This window comes from Phoca vitulina, unplaced genomic scaffold, assembly GCF_004348235.1.
Source record: "Phoca vitulina isolate PV1807 unplaced genomic scaffold, GSC_HSeal_1.0 scaffold48, whole genome shotgun sequence".
NCBI classification, from domain to species: Eukaryota; Metazoa; Chordata; class Mammalia; order Carnivora; family Phocidae; genus Phoca; species Phoca vitulina.
In genome coordinates this window covers 7,802,725-7,819,023 of record NW_022589751.1, presented here as the reverse complement: position 1 = coordinate 7,819,023, position 16,299 = coordinate 7,802,725, and the positions used below count along the sequence as shown (strand labels likewise).

The 16,299-nt window shown below is 44.0% G+C and overlaps 1 protein-coding gene across 1 annotated transcript in view; it reads right to left on the bottom strand.

The window, feature by feature from the left end:
• Positions 1–16,299, bottom strand: part of PLCE1 (phospholipase C epsilon 1) — a 313,510-nt gene that overhangs the window by 18,966 nt on the left and 278,245 nt on the right. Inside the window, exons 23-27 of the mRNA XM_032432419.1 lie at positions 12,763–12,894; positions 9,973–10,263; positions 5,067–5,230; positions 3,517–3,778; positions 1,315–1,433 (exon numbers count right to left, since the gene is read on the bottom strand). Coding sequence (XP_032288310.1) covers positions 1,315–1,433; positions 3,517–3,778; positions 5,067–5,230; positions 9,973–10,263; positions 12,763–12,894 — 968 coding nt within the window. The remainder of the gene's footprint in view (positions 1–1,314; positions 1,434–3,516; positions 3,779–5,066; positions 5,231–9,972; positions 10,264–12,762; positions 12,895–16,299) is intronic.

The window sequence follows — 16,299 nt, the reverse complement described above, 5'->3', positions numbered from 1 at the left end:
GGTCAGTCAGCAGTACCAGTGACAGCCACTTGCCACTGGCGCCTGAAGTGGGGACCATCCTATGGGACTGAGCCCTTAACTTTGGGATCTGACGCTAAGTCCAGGTAGATGGTGTCAGAACTAGATCGAAAAGCAGGACACCCAGCTGGTGTCAGAGCTGAAGTAGCATCGGAAAAGACACCACGTATTTGGTGTCAGAAGTGCTGTGAGGAACAATGGTTCATTCATGGCGTGTGTGGCATCTCCATTGCTAATAGGTATCGAGGGCAACCGACCCTGAATCCCGCACTAAGCCTGCCTCACCTTGTGAAAGCATCTGATTCTTGCCCTTAGGTACCAGGCAGCCCTGCCCCTGCTACCCAGTCCTCTGCACACGTACGGGCAGTGCCTCCCTCCACCTTGGCCAAGGTGCTGTTCTTGACCCTGGCCACACACTAAAGGGAAAGGGAGGAGAACCTAAGGAAATGAGGACAGGACAGAGAGAGAAGACACTGACGAGGTGAGGGGAAGAGAAGCAGAGAAGAAAGCTGGGGGATTTACAGGCGGCCATGGCAGTGGCCGACCAGCGCCATTTGAGAGCATACAGGGCGCCTTTCCACGGGTTGTTAGCACTATGCTGAAGGATAAGATTGATGCAACCACCGTTGTATCAGACGATTAAGCATGTAAAGAGGTAATCAGTGGGCACCCTTTAAAATTCAGCTTTAAAGGGCAAGATAATGGAATCAACTGGTTAATTAAAGCAGTGCTACTTAAGTAAACAACTCTGCATTACTGGGGTGAGTGCTGGTCCCGTGGTTCTTGAACTTCAGTGGGCATGGAACTTACATGGGGAGCTTGTTAAAACAGAGACTCTGCAATGGTGGCCCTCTCTGTGGTGTTCCTGTCTCATTTCCAAGAGGGCCGATTCTGCATCTCCCCACGCTTGCCTTGCTTAGTCCTTTCCCCACGTCGTTATTTTGGGTTCACCCCCCCGGCAGGCACTATCATGTACTCATGAAGAACATGGGCTTTGTCACTAGAATAACTTGGATTTATCGCTGTGTGACCTCAGGTATACTTAACTTAGCTCTGACCTTCCTCTTCTATGGAGTGGAGATCAATAGCGATTTCATGAAGTTATTGAGAGGATTAACTGAGTCAGGACAGATGTAAAGTGCTTAGAAAGTGTCAAGGGCCAGACGTTATTGTGACTATCACTTCCACTGCTACCTAATTAATAACTCTCATGGGCCAGGTTCCTGTGCCACTGGAAAGCCTACCCCCAGCATAGCAATGCTTGCAAACGTGCTCAGTGAAACAGAACTTCATTACCAAAGAGGCCGGCACGGCACTGCTGGAGGAATTTTCTTCCATCCTTCTGCTGTTTATGAATAAACTAGAGATTTCCAAGACTTCATTGTGGAGGTTTCGTAGCTGAAGATGCCGATATCCTGGAATAATGCAGAATTGGGAGAACCCTGTTAGCCATGCACCCCAGAGCTCCGCACAGAAGACACCCCAGGGGGGCAGTCCACAGCCAGCGGAAATCAGGCCGTGCGACTGGTGGGGAGTGGCAGCCAGGAGATGCCTTTCCATTGGCAGACTGCTGCCCCTGGGGACAGTTCTGGATCACCCAGTGGCAACCAACTTGTCTAGGTACTGTTTCTAACATAGACTCAAACTGGAAATCCTAAACTCAAACAAAATATACTAGGAAAACCTGACCATCTCTGTATCAGGTCATCTACAGTCACTGTTTTACAAATATTCCCTCTTAGAACAGTTTTAGTGATAATATTCCAACAATGGGGGTTGGCTAAGTAAGTTATGGTGTGAATGTCTGTATAAAATGGAATAACAAGCAGCCAGTAAAAGTGGTGATGAAGACGCATGGCTATCAACATGAGAAGTTGCTCCCTACGTACATCAGGAAGTGAAAACCAGTAAGGTGCAAAGGACTAAGATTAGTAGGAAGCCTATTTGTTAAAAATATACATTATGTAATATGTATATGTATGCATATTACGTATAGTATGTAAATACATGGGCAGAAAAACAAAGCCTGCAAAAGAAATACACCAAAAGTGATGGTTTTGGATGGGAAATGGATGGTTAAAAAGAATTGTTTTTGCTTCTCTGTACTTTCTCATATTTCTGTAATAACTCTTATGAACTGAATTGTGTCCTCCCCAAATTCTTATGCTGAAGCTCTAACTCCTAGGATCTCAGAATGTGACTATATCTGGAGGTAGGGCTTTTAAAGAGGGTTAGGGCCTTTAAGGAAGTTAAAATGGGTCATTAGGGTGAGCCCTAAACCAGTATAATTGGTGTCCTTATAAGAAGAGATTAGCACAAAGACCGAGAGAGACACCTGGAGCCATGCACACAGACGGAGGGACAACCATGTGAGGACACAGCGAGAAGGTGGTTGTCTGCAAGCCAGGGAGAGAGGCCTTGGGAGAAACCAATCCTGCCAACACGCTGATCTGCAGAACTGTGAGAAAAGACATGTCTGCTGTCTAAGCTCCCAGTCTGTGGTGTTCTGTTATAGCGGCCTGAGCTGACTAAGGCAGTGACCATGGGCTGCCTGCATGGTGGGGAAGAAAAACAGGGAAAGAACAAACTGTAGAAGCCCATCACATGCTTGTGGCAGTTTGTGGTTGTGGGAAGAAGTACTAGAACCTTGGTACTCAGAGCAGACCTGCAGTTCGGCATCCCTGGGAGCTTGTTAGCAATGCAGAATCTCACGCCCCACCCCAGACCTACTGAGTCAGAATCCGCATTTTATTACCAAGAGTCCCAGGAGACTCTGATACACATCAAAGTTTGAGGAGCAGACACAGCTAGGCCAACGGGGGCCGCAAGCAGAAGCTGCAGGAGAGCGCAGCTAGGCTGAACCACCTCAGGCCAACAGCTCCGGCCTTGGCTCAGCATTCTCCATCTGCCCCTGCTCTGCCCCCCACACCCAGTCCAGCTCCCAACCCTGGGCGTGGCTGGGGCCTACTCCCACCACGGCCTGCCGATGCCACGAGCACGCCTCAGCCCGCCTCCTCTCAGCCTTTTTTTTTTTTTTAATTTTTAAATTTTTTTAAAGTAAGCTCTAGACCCAACATAGGGCTTGAACTCAGGACCCCCAGAACAAGAGTCCCCTGCTCTACCGACTGAGCTACCAGGTGCCCCTGGGGCTCCTCTCCTAACGTCAGTCCGTGCTCTAAACCCGCCAGGGTGCGGTGGGTGCTCCTGGGAAGGTGCGTGCGGGAGCACAAACATGCCTCCCCACACAAGCAGAAGCAGAGGCCGCACTCTTAGGGGATGTTGTCAACACCTCCGATTTTAGGATAATGTAAAAGAAAATTCTCTTTTGAGATGTTCGTCAACAATGTTCAAATCTGTATTATTTCTTTGTGCCTCTTATTTTAACTTCGTGCTATGGAAATTTTAAACCCACACAAGTCGAAGGAAGAGCATCATGAACTCCGGGGAATCCATCACTTAGCTACAATAATGATTAGCATTTTGACAATTTTATTCTACCTCGTTTTAAAGCCTTGAGTGGGATGATTCTCTGAGCGGTTACGGCTGAGCTGTTGTTTTCCACAACTGCAAAACGAAGAAATATGAGGTCTTCAAAGTGAACCCGGAAGAGAAACTGTTCATTCCACATGGGGTTCAGAGTGTTCCGGTGGATGGGCTTTGTGCGGAAGTGGCAGCTGTCTAGGGGCATGCCCAGCACGTCGACTTCGATACACGGGCTCCCCGTGCCGCTGCTCGGACACACGTTTTGACCAGAGACAATCTGAGGGGGAGAAAAGGATCTAAATCACCGAAGATGCAAAAGAAACAGAGCAATCTCGGTACCTCACTGCTTCCCTCCACCAAGAGGGACAGAGAACACTCTGGAATGAACGCGGTAAATGGTTAATAAAGTTGCTAAAAAAAAAAAGAGAAGTGATTGTAATCAGGTCATCACACGACTGGAATCATGTGAAAGCCTATTTTGTCAACAGCATTCACCTGATTGTAACCCTTCAACTGTGAAAATGTTCAACTCCTTTCAAAAACCAAGCAATCAAGATGATTAAGTTTCTCAAGAAGGTAAGAGAAGAGGGGACTGTAGGCAATGTAACCGAGCATTGGTTCCTAACATTCTGTTCAAAAGGTTTTCGGTGGATATATTTGATATACCCCAAATCTTTTTCTTGAAGAGTGGGTTTTGGCGCAAGTCTCAGGGAATGTTGTTAAAAATCAATCCACAGCCTTCTGTAAGTAGATGGAACTCTACGTGAGTCCAGCTGAAATGGTCAGACAGAAAGGGGCGGCTGCCCTTGTCTTGGGGCCAGAAGAAAGCAGTTTGTGGGGGGGGGACACATGTGAGTGGGATCCCCCCGGCTCTCAGGTGTTGTGAGCCCAGGCTGTCCGGCAGTCTTCCTTTGCAGCCAGACAAACAAGATGTGAACTTGGAGAGAAGAGGTAACTTCGTCCCTCTCTGCCTTTTCTATCACCATCCAGTGGTTTTTTACCCTCTATCAACTAAGTGGGAGTGAAAGAACAGGGAATAAATCTGGGTGATGAGCTACTGGGGCTCAGCTGTTAGAGGCAGCCTGTGAAGTTCTGATGATGAGTTAATTAGGTAATAAAAGGAATAAGTAGAGGCCCGGGAATGATAGGTTAAGCTGCAAAGAGAAAAGATATTTAATTGATTTGTATATTGAGGCCTGTCTGATCTTTTAAGAACTTGTCAGAGTTTAAGATGATCTGCTCTAACCAGGAGCTCAACGTTTATGGGATCCACTCACAGTTATAATGCTCGGGGGCTGGAGGACAGAATTACCATCATCAATACACAGCTGAAGCAGGGACCTCATAAATCCACCGACTGGGCTCTGGCAGATACAGGGCCTGGTGACAGCGTACCTAAACCATAGCCACTGCTTTCTGAGAGGTAAAGACATGCCTTTGGGAACTAAATCTGCATGAACAAGACTGTGACATGAGACCTTTGTAATACCTTGAATTCAAGACCAGTTCATATTCAGGAAGGCTTACAGATCCTACTATAATCTGAAAACAGAGGCCATGCTTACAGTTAAGGAATAGACGGCAGGCTCCATGTTGTCCAGGTCTCTCTCCAAGGGCGAAAACTTCTGATACATGGGACAGTTCTTGTCCCACAGAACTGGGGGTTTCAGAACATAACCACAGCCACCGTTGGCCTCAAACATGGCAGCATTTAAATGTAAGGGGAGATCTGCAAAATAAAGTCAATATTGCTTGTTACTTGGTGGCTCACGTGTCATCTTACACATTTACTTTTAAGCTCAAAAGAACCTTGGATCCATTTTCCCCTAAGCTGAAGCATGAAGAAGAGATGACCGTGCATTCACGGCATAGGCTGAGTGCCTACCGCACCTGAGACACAGCTGGTGACAAGACGAGGAATCCGCCTTCGCGGAGCTCACGCTCCATCCCACGTTCTGCCACTTAAAAACTCTTGCAAATAAAAATTCACAATATCCATCTAGAAAAATCCTGGAAATACCTCATTTTATACTGAATTTTAGAAAGGGTAATGGCATTTTCGTATCCCCATGCACCAACCATTGCAGACAGTTGTATGAGCAATTGTGGCTTTTTCAAATAGAAGATGAAATCTTAGGAATACAAGAGGGTATGTGCTATGGTGAGCGCTGTGAATTGTGTAAGACTGATGAATCACAGACCTGTACCTCTGAAACAAATAATACATTATATGTTAAAAAAAAAAAAAGAAACATTTGTTTTAAATGAAAAAAAAAAAAAGGCTAGGAGAAGAGCCAGAAAAACACACCTTGTCTTTGAAATCTCAATTTCAACCCATAAATCATAATACTTCTACCTCTTTGTTAAATAATTGTAATTCCATATGAAAACAAAATCATCACATGTGATTCACATCATGTCCACAATCCCCTCAATCCTCAATGCCTGGAACTCTCACAACAGCTTCCAGTATTTGGGGGCCAAATTTTATTTGGCACCATTCTCTGATGAATGATTGGACCCCTGCACTATTTTTGGACTCTTCCACACTCAAATGCTCATCCAATGGCGCAAGTCTGTATAAAAGTGGCCCAAATGAGCAAATAGTTTACGAGAAACATCTGACAAATCTTCCCTTAGACAGATTCCTCCCATGGGCAGAGTGAACTTTGCTACATGGACCAACATCAAGGAAGAGTGTGGTCAGCACCGTGGAGCAAGGAGAAGTTGGCCTTCACTCGTCTTGTGTGTCACATTTCTCCATGTACGTGGAGTTGGCTGGGGCCATGTGCCGGAATTTGCGGGGGGGGGGGGGGGAGATGTCTTAGACACGTGAGAGCTCCAGGGGCCTCGGCCTCCTTATCTACAAAATTAGCACACTAGACCCCACCTCTCAGGCCCATCTGGTCCCCATGTGACTGATTCATCGAGGCTACGGAGGGAAGCAAACTAGCCCACGCCACTGGTAAACATGAAATGGAGAAACGTTCCTAATGAAATTTTAGCAACTCGCACTCACTGCGCCCTTCCCGGGCACCAGCCCCCAGTGCTCAGCAGTGTGTGCATCAGTGCCTCCCTAACCCATGGGGTACGTCCTGTTAATACTTTCATTTTTATAGATAAAGAAATCAAGGCACAAGAAATGAACAAACTCAAGGCACGTGGCTAGTGAGTGATGGACGTTCAAACTCAAGGCCCGTGGCTAATGAGTGGTGGATGTTGGCGTTCACACCCAGACAGCCTGACCCAGCCTAACTACCGAACCAAGTAATGTATATTAACTACCGAGTCTGAACTGCTGAAGCTCTCACAGGGGTATCATAAAGACAAATGAGATGATGTGTGAAAGCCCCTACCCTGGCATGTGGCACATAGAAGGTGCTCGATAAACAGTAGCCATTAAATAGGACTATGATGTCAACACCCATTTGGGTTTGAAGTCTGAATGCATTAGCAATGTGTCATCATTGTAGCTTTCCAAAATCTGAAAGCACTTTTTCTTAACTAAAATTTCATTTGGTGATCCACCATGTAAAACACATCCACGTGGAGCTGCTCAGTTGGAACAAAAGTGGGACCTCGAGTCCAGTCGTCCTATGGTCCTACGGCTGGTCCCAGAACTTCATCTAGGGCTATAGTTTTAAAATCCTGGTTCTAACCAATTGGACAGAGCACGTAGGAATCTGTGTAACACCATCATCCCTCTCAGTCAATGCATGTGATGGCGTATCAAGCATAGCATCACCTTTAAAGTCTTCCATTCTTTTAAAAACTCCATATTAAGTAGACACCATTCTCATAATATTTATCCCTATATTTTGGGGCTGGGAAAGTCATCATAAAGAGTGTGACCATCATTCAAGAAAGCATAATAAATATTAACAGAAGCTTGTCTTCAGATTAGGGCTGAAGGTCTATATATACTTGTAGGTCCTAAGACATGAGGCAAAAATTGTTCTGCCCCAGATGGAAAGAGCTTTGCAGGACTGTTACCAGCAACAGCCAGGGTCTGTCTGCATGCCAGGCTCAGGTGAGTTTCCCAACTCAAGAGCTGGTTTTACTGAGGAGACGTGGGATACTCCTGGTTCTAGATAACTGCAGACCTTCCAGGAGTTGATGGAGCCATTAGAGATCCTGGGAAGAGATCAGCCTAAGTCTGTGGACACCCCTTTGGGGCATCAGCGTTCCGTGAAATTCAGGATGTGGTAAGGTAGATGATCCATAGAACATATCTGGAGACTAGAGGGACACTGGGAGGGGGGTTCGGTTATTTGGTTGGGACATTTCATGGAAAATCAAGCACTCCCTAACCTAGAAATTCTTTTCAAAAATTAAAAAATAATTATTCCAATGTTGACTCTTAATTTGGACTTGCATTCACAGAGAAGTACCTAGAAGAGATCTGGACCAAAACTCACGAACCACAGGTTCAGACTGCAGTGGGGCTGATAGAGACAATCTGTTTCAGCTCAGTGCAGCATGCATTTATTGAGCACCTACTGTGTGCAAGGTCTTGCTCTGGCTCTACCCCCAGTTTGGAGAAATGAAGACTATTTTTACAGATGAACACACTGAGACTGCACGTAGCTTGTGCTCTGTCCAGTGTGGGGAGAAGTTTATCATTGCTTGCCATATTGGAATCAAGAGAGGATATATGGCAGTATTCCCTCCTGGGAGTTGGAAGGTTTTGCAGAGAAACTTGAGGATGAACTGCACAACACTGCCATCTGCCTCCTCTGAGTGGGGAAGCTCCAACACGCTCTCTGGCTTGACTTGGGACAGAGGAGAAACCTTCCCGGGTGAGTGGAGGCCACGCCAGCCTCAGCGCGTGTTTCAGACTGCAGCGTGGCTCACGGAGGGGCCGTTCCGTGTCCCCTTCAGCTGGGGCTCCCTCTGCCATTGTGGAGCCGGCATGTCTGCAGCAGCCTTGGCACTTCAGGAGAAAGGACACATCCAAACCCAAATGCATTTCCATTTCCTTGAGAAAAAGATTTTTTCTAGTTATTTCAGTTTACTTAAAATATTTCAGTATCATAATAACCAAGGGGACCAGTGGACACAGGGCTAAGTACGGGGCCAGAGATGTGAACCCACAAGCCACTTGGGACAGATTGAAAAGAAATTTTTACAACTTTGAAAATATTTCATTACTATTTCCACTTGTGAGTCCAAATCATACTGTTTTCATAACTTATCAAAAAACACTGCGATAGTTAATATTTGTGGAATGCTTTCTATGTGCCAAGCACTATGTTAAGTATGGTACTTCACTTGCGTTGACTTATTTAATATCAATTGAAAGAAACAAATATTAAAGGGCAAAAAATAGGACTGATATCTGTGACCATACGTCTGCGAGGTCAGCCACGAACGGACCGTGTTCGCGCCAGTGCCAGGCTGCTAGGTGCTCCCAGGACTAATACTGTGGTTTGACCTTGGCTGGAGACAGGGCTGTGCTGATGGGTCAGCATGGTTAGCGAGGATCTGATTCAGTTCACATGAGAGGCATGGGGAGGCCGCTCCACTGTTCAAAGGAAAGACTCTGGTTTTTGAATGAGCTTCTAGGAAACACTTCTCTTTTATTCTTTCTTCATGTTCTGTAACTCCCTCCTTCCCCCCCCCCACTCCCATAATCAAGTGGAAACAAAACGCTTTATCCTCTAAACTCACAGGGTCCTTGAAACTATTATTATAAGTCGTTCTATAACGTGCAGCAAATTAACCACTCTGTGCCTTGGTTTGCTCATCTGAGAAATGGGGATCATAAAGGTATCTACCTCGTAGATTAAATGAGATAATAGGGAGAGGGGTCAAGAATTCAGCACAGTGCCTGGTGCACGGTGAGCCTGCCATAAACCATAGCTCTTACCTGGAGTTTTAGGTCTCCTCAGTTCCCCTGTTAGGAGAGTCTCATCCACAGTGGAGAAACACACGCATTACTCTCTCTGTTCATGTAGGTCATGTACTTGTTTTTTGTGTGTGTGTTAGCCCCTTCCAGAGCAACAACCATTCTCTATCTCAATCTCAAAGGGAAGACAAGAAGCTAAAATGTTTTTAGTGTGCCAAGTGTTTGGAGCAACACTACTTTTTGACGGCAAGAACAAGAGCTTAGCAAGAGAACTTACTAAGGGGTATTAGGAAATCTCTACCCCAAAGATCTTTAAAAACAAACTGGACACAGCCCTATCAAGCGCAGTTGTATGTTTAAAAGATGCTTTAAAAAGGGGGCAGGGAACAGGAGACAATTAGGGGCCCCTTCATGGTTCTTATCTATTGCCTTAACCGAAACATCCAGGGCACAATTCCATATCAAATTCAGTCCTCTGTACTTTACCCCTCACATATGGTGTGCCCCCGTGTGGAATCTGGCCCCCTTCTAACAACTTTGTTTGTTGCACTACATTTGCTGAAATATAAGATGCAGAGGAGAGCAGTGGGGAGGCACCCTTCTGGGTGAAGCAGGCCCATTACCATCTGTCTGGTAGTTGAGCGCCACAAGCTGTATCCCATGGAGCCAGAACATGAGGGGGTTGGGGTTGGAGGAGTCGATGCGGGTGGCAGCCGGGTAAGTCCTCAGCAGCTGACAGGCGGTGTGCTGGATCAGTTTCTGAGAATACCTGCGACACAGACGTTTGGCGGCATTTTCATTCAGCGATGAGATATGGTAACATTTGGGAGTTCTAATGATAGCGCTGAGGGATGTGGTTGGGTTGAGGGGGGAAGAAGATTCCTCCCAGGCCTGTCGCATTCCTTCACAGGAACCTAAACCCCCCAAAAGATTAGCCTCAGATTAGTGCAGAAAACTTTAAATATTTTAGAAAGATAAACCTGAACAACATCCCAGTAGGCAATCATAACACGTAACACATCAGAATACATCTTGCCTGTTCCTTGTGAGTTAGTCCACTACCTTGAAACAAAATGATGGCTAGTGTGTTTTAAGATGAGTGTAACAACACTAATTTAAATCAAAAGCCCGAAAGTCCTCTGCCTCCACATCTCATCTATTCTATGAATAAATTTACACAAATACACAACCACACATGCCCAAGGGTGTTCACTCTAGCATTGTTTTTTTCTCTTTAAAATACCAAAACAAAACAAAACCCCAAAAGCAAAAACTCCAAAACCACCACCATTACCACCACCACCACCCAGGAAGCAACCTAAATGTTCTACCAGCGAGGAAGCAGTTAAATAAATAACAGTCTACCCACACAATGGAATACCACAGGGGCATTAATGAGAATAAGGTAGATATGTATAGAAAGCTATGAAGAAAGTTATAGCAAGTATAAATTTATACAAGTCTCCCTGATTTTAAACTATACTAAAAAGTTATAGTAATCAAAACAATATGGTACTGGCATAAAAACAGACACATAGATCAATGAAACAGAATAGAGAGCCCAGAAATAAACCCACATATATATGGTCAATTAATTTGTGACAATGGAGCCAAGGACACACAACAGGGAAAGGATCATCTCATCAATAAATGGTGTTGGGAAAGCGGGATATCCACATGCAAAAGAATGAAACCAGACCATTATCTTACACCATACACAAAAAATTAACTTGAAATTGTTTAAAGACTTGCATGTAAGACCTGAAACCACACAACTCTTAGAAGAAAACAAAGGCAATAAGCTTCCCGACATTAGTCTTGGTGCTGAATTTTTGGATCTGACTCCAAAATTAAAGGTAACAAAAGGAGAAATAAACAAGTGGGACTACAGCCGACTGAAATGCTTCTGCATAATAAAGGAAGTCATCAATAAAAAGAAAAGGCAATCTACTGAATGGGAGAAAATATTTGCAAATCATATATCCAATAAGGGGTTAATATCCAGAGTGTATAAAGAACTCAGACAACTCAGGAGCAAAAAAACTATTTGATTAAAAAATGAGCAGAGGATTTAAGCAGACATTTCTCCAAAGAAGACATACAAATGGCCAACAGGCACACGAGAAGATGAACATCAATAATCACCAGGGAAATGCAAACCAAAACCACAACAAGATATCACCTGTTAGAATGGCTATTATCAAAAAGACAAGAAATAACAAGTGTGGGAGAGGATGTGGAGAAAAGGGAAATTTCAAACACTGTTGGTGGGAATGCAAACTGGTGCAGCCACTATGGAAAACAGTATGGAATTTCCTCAAAAAATTAAAGATAGAACTACCATATGATCCAGCTATACCACTTCTGGATATTTATCTAAAGAAAATAAAAACACCAATTCGAAAAGATACATGCATCCCAATGTTCACTGCAACATTATTCACAACAGCCAAGATATGGAAACAACCTAAGTATCCAGTGAAGGATGAATGGATAAGGAAGACATGGTATATATACACACAGTGGAATACTACTCAGCCATAAAAATGCAGGAGGTCCTGCCATTTGTAACAACACGGATGGATTTTGAGGGTATAATGTTAAGTGAAATAAGTCAGAAAAAGACAAATACCATATGATTTCACTCATATATGAAATATAAAAAACAAAACAAACACATAAAACCAAACAAATCTCCTGGATACAGAGAATGGATCGATGGTTATCAAAGGGGGAGGGGAGTGGGATAGATGAAATGGGTGAAGGAGGTCAGGTATATGGTGATGGATGATAACTAACTAGATTTATTGTAGTGCATACAAAGATCGAATTACTATGTTGTACACCTGAAACTAATATAATGTTATATACAAATTTAACCTCAAGAAAAAAAAAGTTATCCAACTATGTTGTTATATTCCGTTTGGATTATCTTAAAAAGAATCTTATTTTTCTTGAACAAAACACAATAAACTTAACAGTGGTTACCTCTGGGGAATAGAACTGGGCCATAGAGAGTGGAAAGGAATTTTAATAATACTCTGAAATGTTTGAGCTTTTAACTATGAGAATTTATTACTTTTATAATAAAAAGTAATTAGAAATAAAATGGATATATCTTCTGGAGTTATAAGGATGAAGAGTTCCAAGAACACTAGAATGTTCCAAGGTGGCTCCAATTTTTACTTTTGAGGCAAACACTGTTAGAATGTCTTCAGTGAAATGTTATTTTTTAGGAAGTTAAAAGTGTAAATTTGTAATTTTAAGGATATTGGTACCACACGTAGATAACATAAATATTCATGAACATAAAAAAAGAAATTAAAAGTTCAAGGGAAGTGCTTAGACGGTCAAGTATTGGAATCATCCAGCATGCAGAACTGGGCCAAAATATTGGAAGAAGGTGACTTTACTTTTTCCAGATGCTTTGTTAAACGATGCTGTCTCCCCAGGGCTCATTCTGCCCGGATTGTTGCCAAAAATGGACTTCCTGCTTTTCCTTTCTTTTCCTCTGCTAGAGCCAGATGCATTTAGAGTTGACAGGCCTGTTCCCATAAAATGAAAATAAATAAGCCAAAAACTACAAGCAAGGGAACTCAACATTTTCCATCCCTGTTACTGTTTATTTTGAAGTCCTACTACTCCCTTGCAGCCCCGGGCCAGAAGACCTACTAGCATTTTTAGCGCAGTTAATAATAGCATTGCAGGCAATGATAGCAAAGCTTCTCTCTCTCTGGAGGCAAATGTGACAAGAACCGCAAGATCATCGCAAAATCACACACACACCCGCTTGACTGTGCACCAGAAAGATTTTGAAAAACTGCAGGAAAAGAAAGCGCCCCCGTCAATATTTAATTATCAGAACCTAATTACTCAACTCGGAGCGATAAAAGAATGGGTCAAAGCCTGAGCTTCAGCGTCACACTGTCTGGGTTCAGTTCCTGCAAGTAGGAGGTTGGCTTAACATCTACCTTTTCTGTTCCTCAGTGTCCTTATCCACGAAATGGGTGTGATGATAGGAACTCGCTCACAGGGTTAGTCTGAGGGCTTGGTGGGAAATACGTGATGACGATCCTGATGGTTCATGGCTTGTCCTGCGAGTTCACTCCCAGTCCAGCCACTGCCTGACCCTTCCCGCCTGGCACAGAGCCTGGTGTGCAGCGGTAACTTCCCAGACTTCTGCTGAAGGAGGAAATGAATGCAGACCTGGCTCCGGTGCAGGGAGAGTCATTTAAAAGCACTGATGAAGCCAGAGTTGCCTCCAAACCCTTCCACTGTGTACAACCGTACCACTAGAAAGTCACTCCTTCAGCCGAAGCGCATGCAGGAGGTCCTCTTTGAGATGAAAATATACCTTCCAAGAACATCAGCAGAGAAGACAGGATAAGGCGGTGCTTAATAAGAGCACAGACACTGGGGTTTACACACTATTCCTAGTGGTGTGACCTCACACAAATGATTTAACCTCTCTGCATCACTCCCTCATCTATAAAAGGGTCGTGCTTAGGGTTGAATGAGATCATGTATATATACATGCTCAGTAGAGTGTCTTGCTCAGAGAAAGTGCTCAGTTCATAGCAGCTGTGGGGCTTCTAAATTTTTTTTTTCCTTTTAAGTATCTGTAACCACAAAGACGGCACACACTTGGACTAGGAGGTTCTCATGCTTTATCTTAAAATTTTGTGTGAATTTTGCTCTGTGCATAATGATGTAATAGTAGGTTTTCTCCCAAGGGCCTAGAGTGAGGGGCCTGTTCACTCTGGGGTTTTTGCACACATCCTGGCATGCGTCAAAGGGTATGTGGGCCCTTTTGTGAAGAGCCTGGTCATTCCCTTGGGGTGAGGATGCAAGAAAACAAGGGCTGGGTGATCAAGAAAAGGGAAGGAATCCAGGGAGGCCCACAGAAGTAACTGAGAGAGCAACAAAGAGCCTTCTTCTGCCCTGTTGGCCCATTTACCAATGACAACAACAACAACCACTCCCAGAGAGCCCCAATTCTTTTCTGGATAGCTTGCTAATCACATTATATACTTTATTGCTAATTTTTACAACTACCCTGCAAGTTAGGACATAATATGCCTTTTTTTTTTTACAGATAAGGAATTTGGAAGTGCAGAGAAGTTATGTAACTGTCCCAGTCAAGGCCACTGAGGAGTTGAGCTCTGCCGCTGAAGCAGGTTCATGATCTTGGGGAAGTTAATTTACTTCTGGGGAAGGTCATACTACATGATCTTCGTGGTGCCTCACTTCTCTGAAGATTTTTTTGCATGTGGCTCCTTGGAAGGGACTCGGAATGGTGAAGGTGCGATGCATTGAAATTGATAAGGTAGCAAAATTAAAGTCGATAGTGTAGCAAAATAAACATTTTATGGTGTTTTCCCCATGAGCATTGAGACAAAGCATAATAACAATAAATATTTAGAAGCTATTAGGACAATGATTCTGGCAGCGTGGTTTTGTTAATTTTGAGAGGAAATAAATTTGGGGAGAGAAAAATGTAAGAAACTTCAATCACTTAAAAAAACCAACAACCACCCCAAATTAAATGTAGTATACTTACAAAGAACATGTGCTATATAAACACTTTTAAAAAACAGCATTCTTGGAATTTTAAACATAAGCCAAATAACCCTTAGCCTGTGCCTCAAGTCAGAAGCTGGACCCAGTGACCTTTTGGCTCTCCCACAATTCTCTCTTGGTACAGAAACTTTCTTTCACAGTGACTTCAAATATCTTTGGGAATTTGTGCTCTTTAATCCATGCTTGAGAAGAAAAGACAAAGCCTGTGGAATGGTTTGGGTGTGGTGTCCGCTGAATTTATAAAGAACAAGAGATGCAGTGATACTCGAATGTGAGCATGTGAGTGATTACTGATCTGTGAATGCAGTGGTCCTCACACTTGTTCCAGTCGTAAAGGACATGCAGGCCACGAGGCTCCTTGACAGGAAGAGGACTTTATCCCACCATGAGAACGATTTCCCCAGCGGCAAGTATAATCATATCATACTTAACCTGACAAAGTCACGATCTGTGAAGCGAAACCTAAATAGCTAAGTTCTTAAATTTCTTTGAAAACTCTGATGGCTACTTATCAATTCACATCTTCCTCAACAGCATTTGCTACCAGATAAGCAGCAGTAGCTGCCAAAAGTTTAAAAACAGTTTAGGGGCGAAAGCTTGAAACTGAAGAAGTTCTATCTGTGATTTTTTCCATGTGTGTGAAAAGACCACTATTACCTAATTTTTTAATAGCCTAATACCCTTGTCCTGTTTGCAGGGCAGAGTGTGAGAAGTGGGGCTTAAGAGAGGCCTCTGGAGGCCAGGATCTGCATTCACGTGCAGGGCTGAAACGTCAACTCCCTTCTCTGGGCCAAGTTTGTATACCCCGTTTCCCAACATTCAGATGAATCTCCTGATTCCAGCTGCTTTCCCATCCTCAGAAATTTTGCACAAGGGGATCCTTTTTCAGAGTCTAAGGAGATGAATTTTTCTGACTTCCAAATATTTATGGACTCTCCTGTTTGCTCTGCAGCCCCTGCTGCCCCATTTATGGGACACGCAACTGGGTGAGCACACTGAGATCACACCCTAACAAGAGGGACACGGTCGTGCAAGGGTTAAGAGCAGGGCTTTGGAAATAGACAGGCTTCAGAATCACAGTTTACCTTGTATTAACTGAAATGCACATTTTTGGAGGGAGGAATGGTTTATCATCATGAACTTCTAGAAATAGCAAGCTGGGGAAACCTACTCTCCCACTGAAACCCCGTCCTTGGCCCTGTGGTTCAGGTGGAGCCTCACTACCCAGCTCAGAGACGGGGGCCCTCGACTGTCAGAGCTCGGCATTCCCTGGGTCACAGGCACTGGTTCAGGGATGGGCAAAGGACTCAATGGAAAACAGTGAAACTGCTGCTGAAATCTCTGGAAGAGGCTCTAAGATGGAAGCTGGT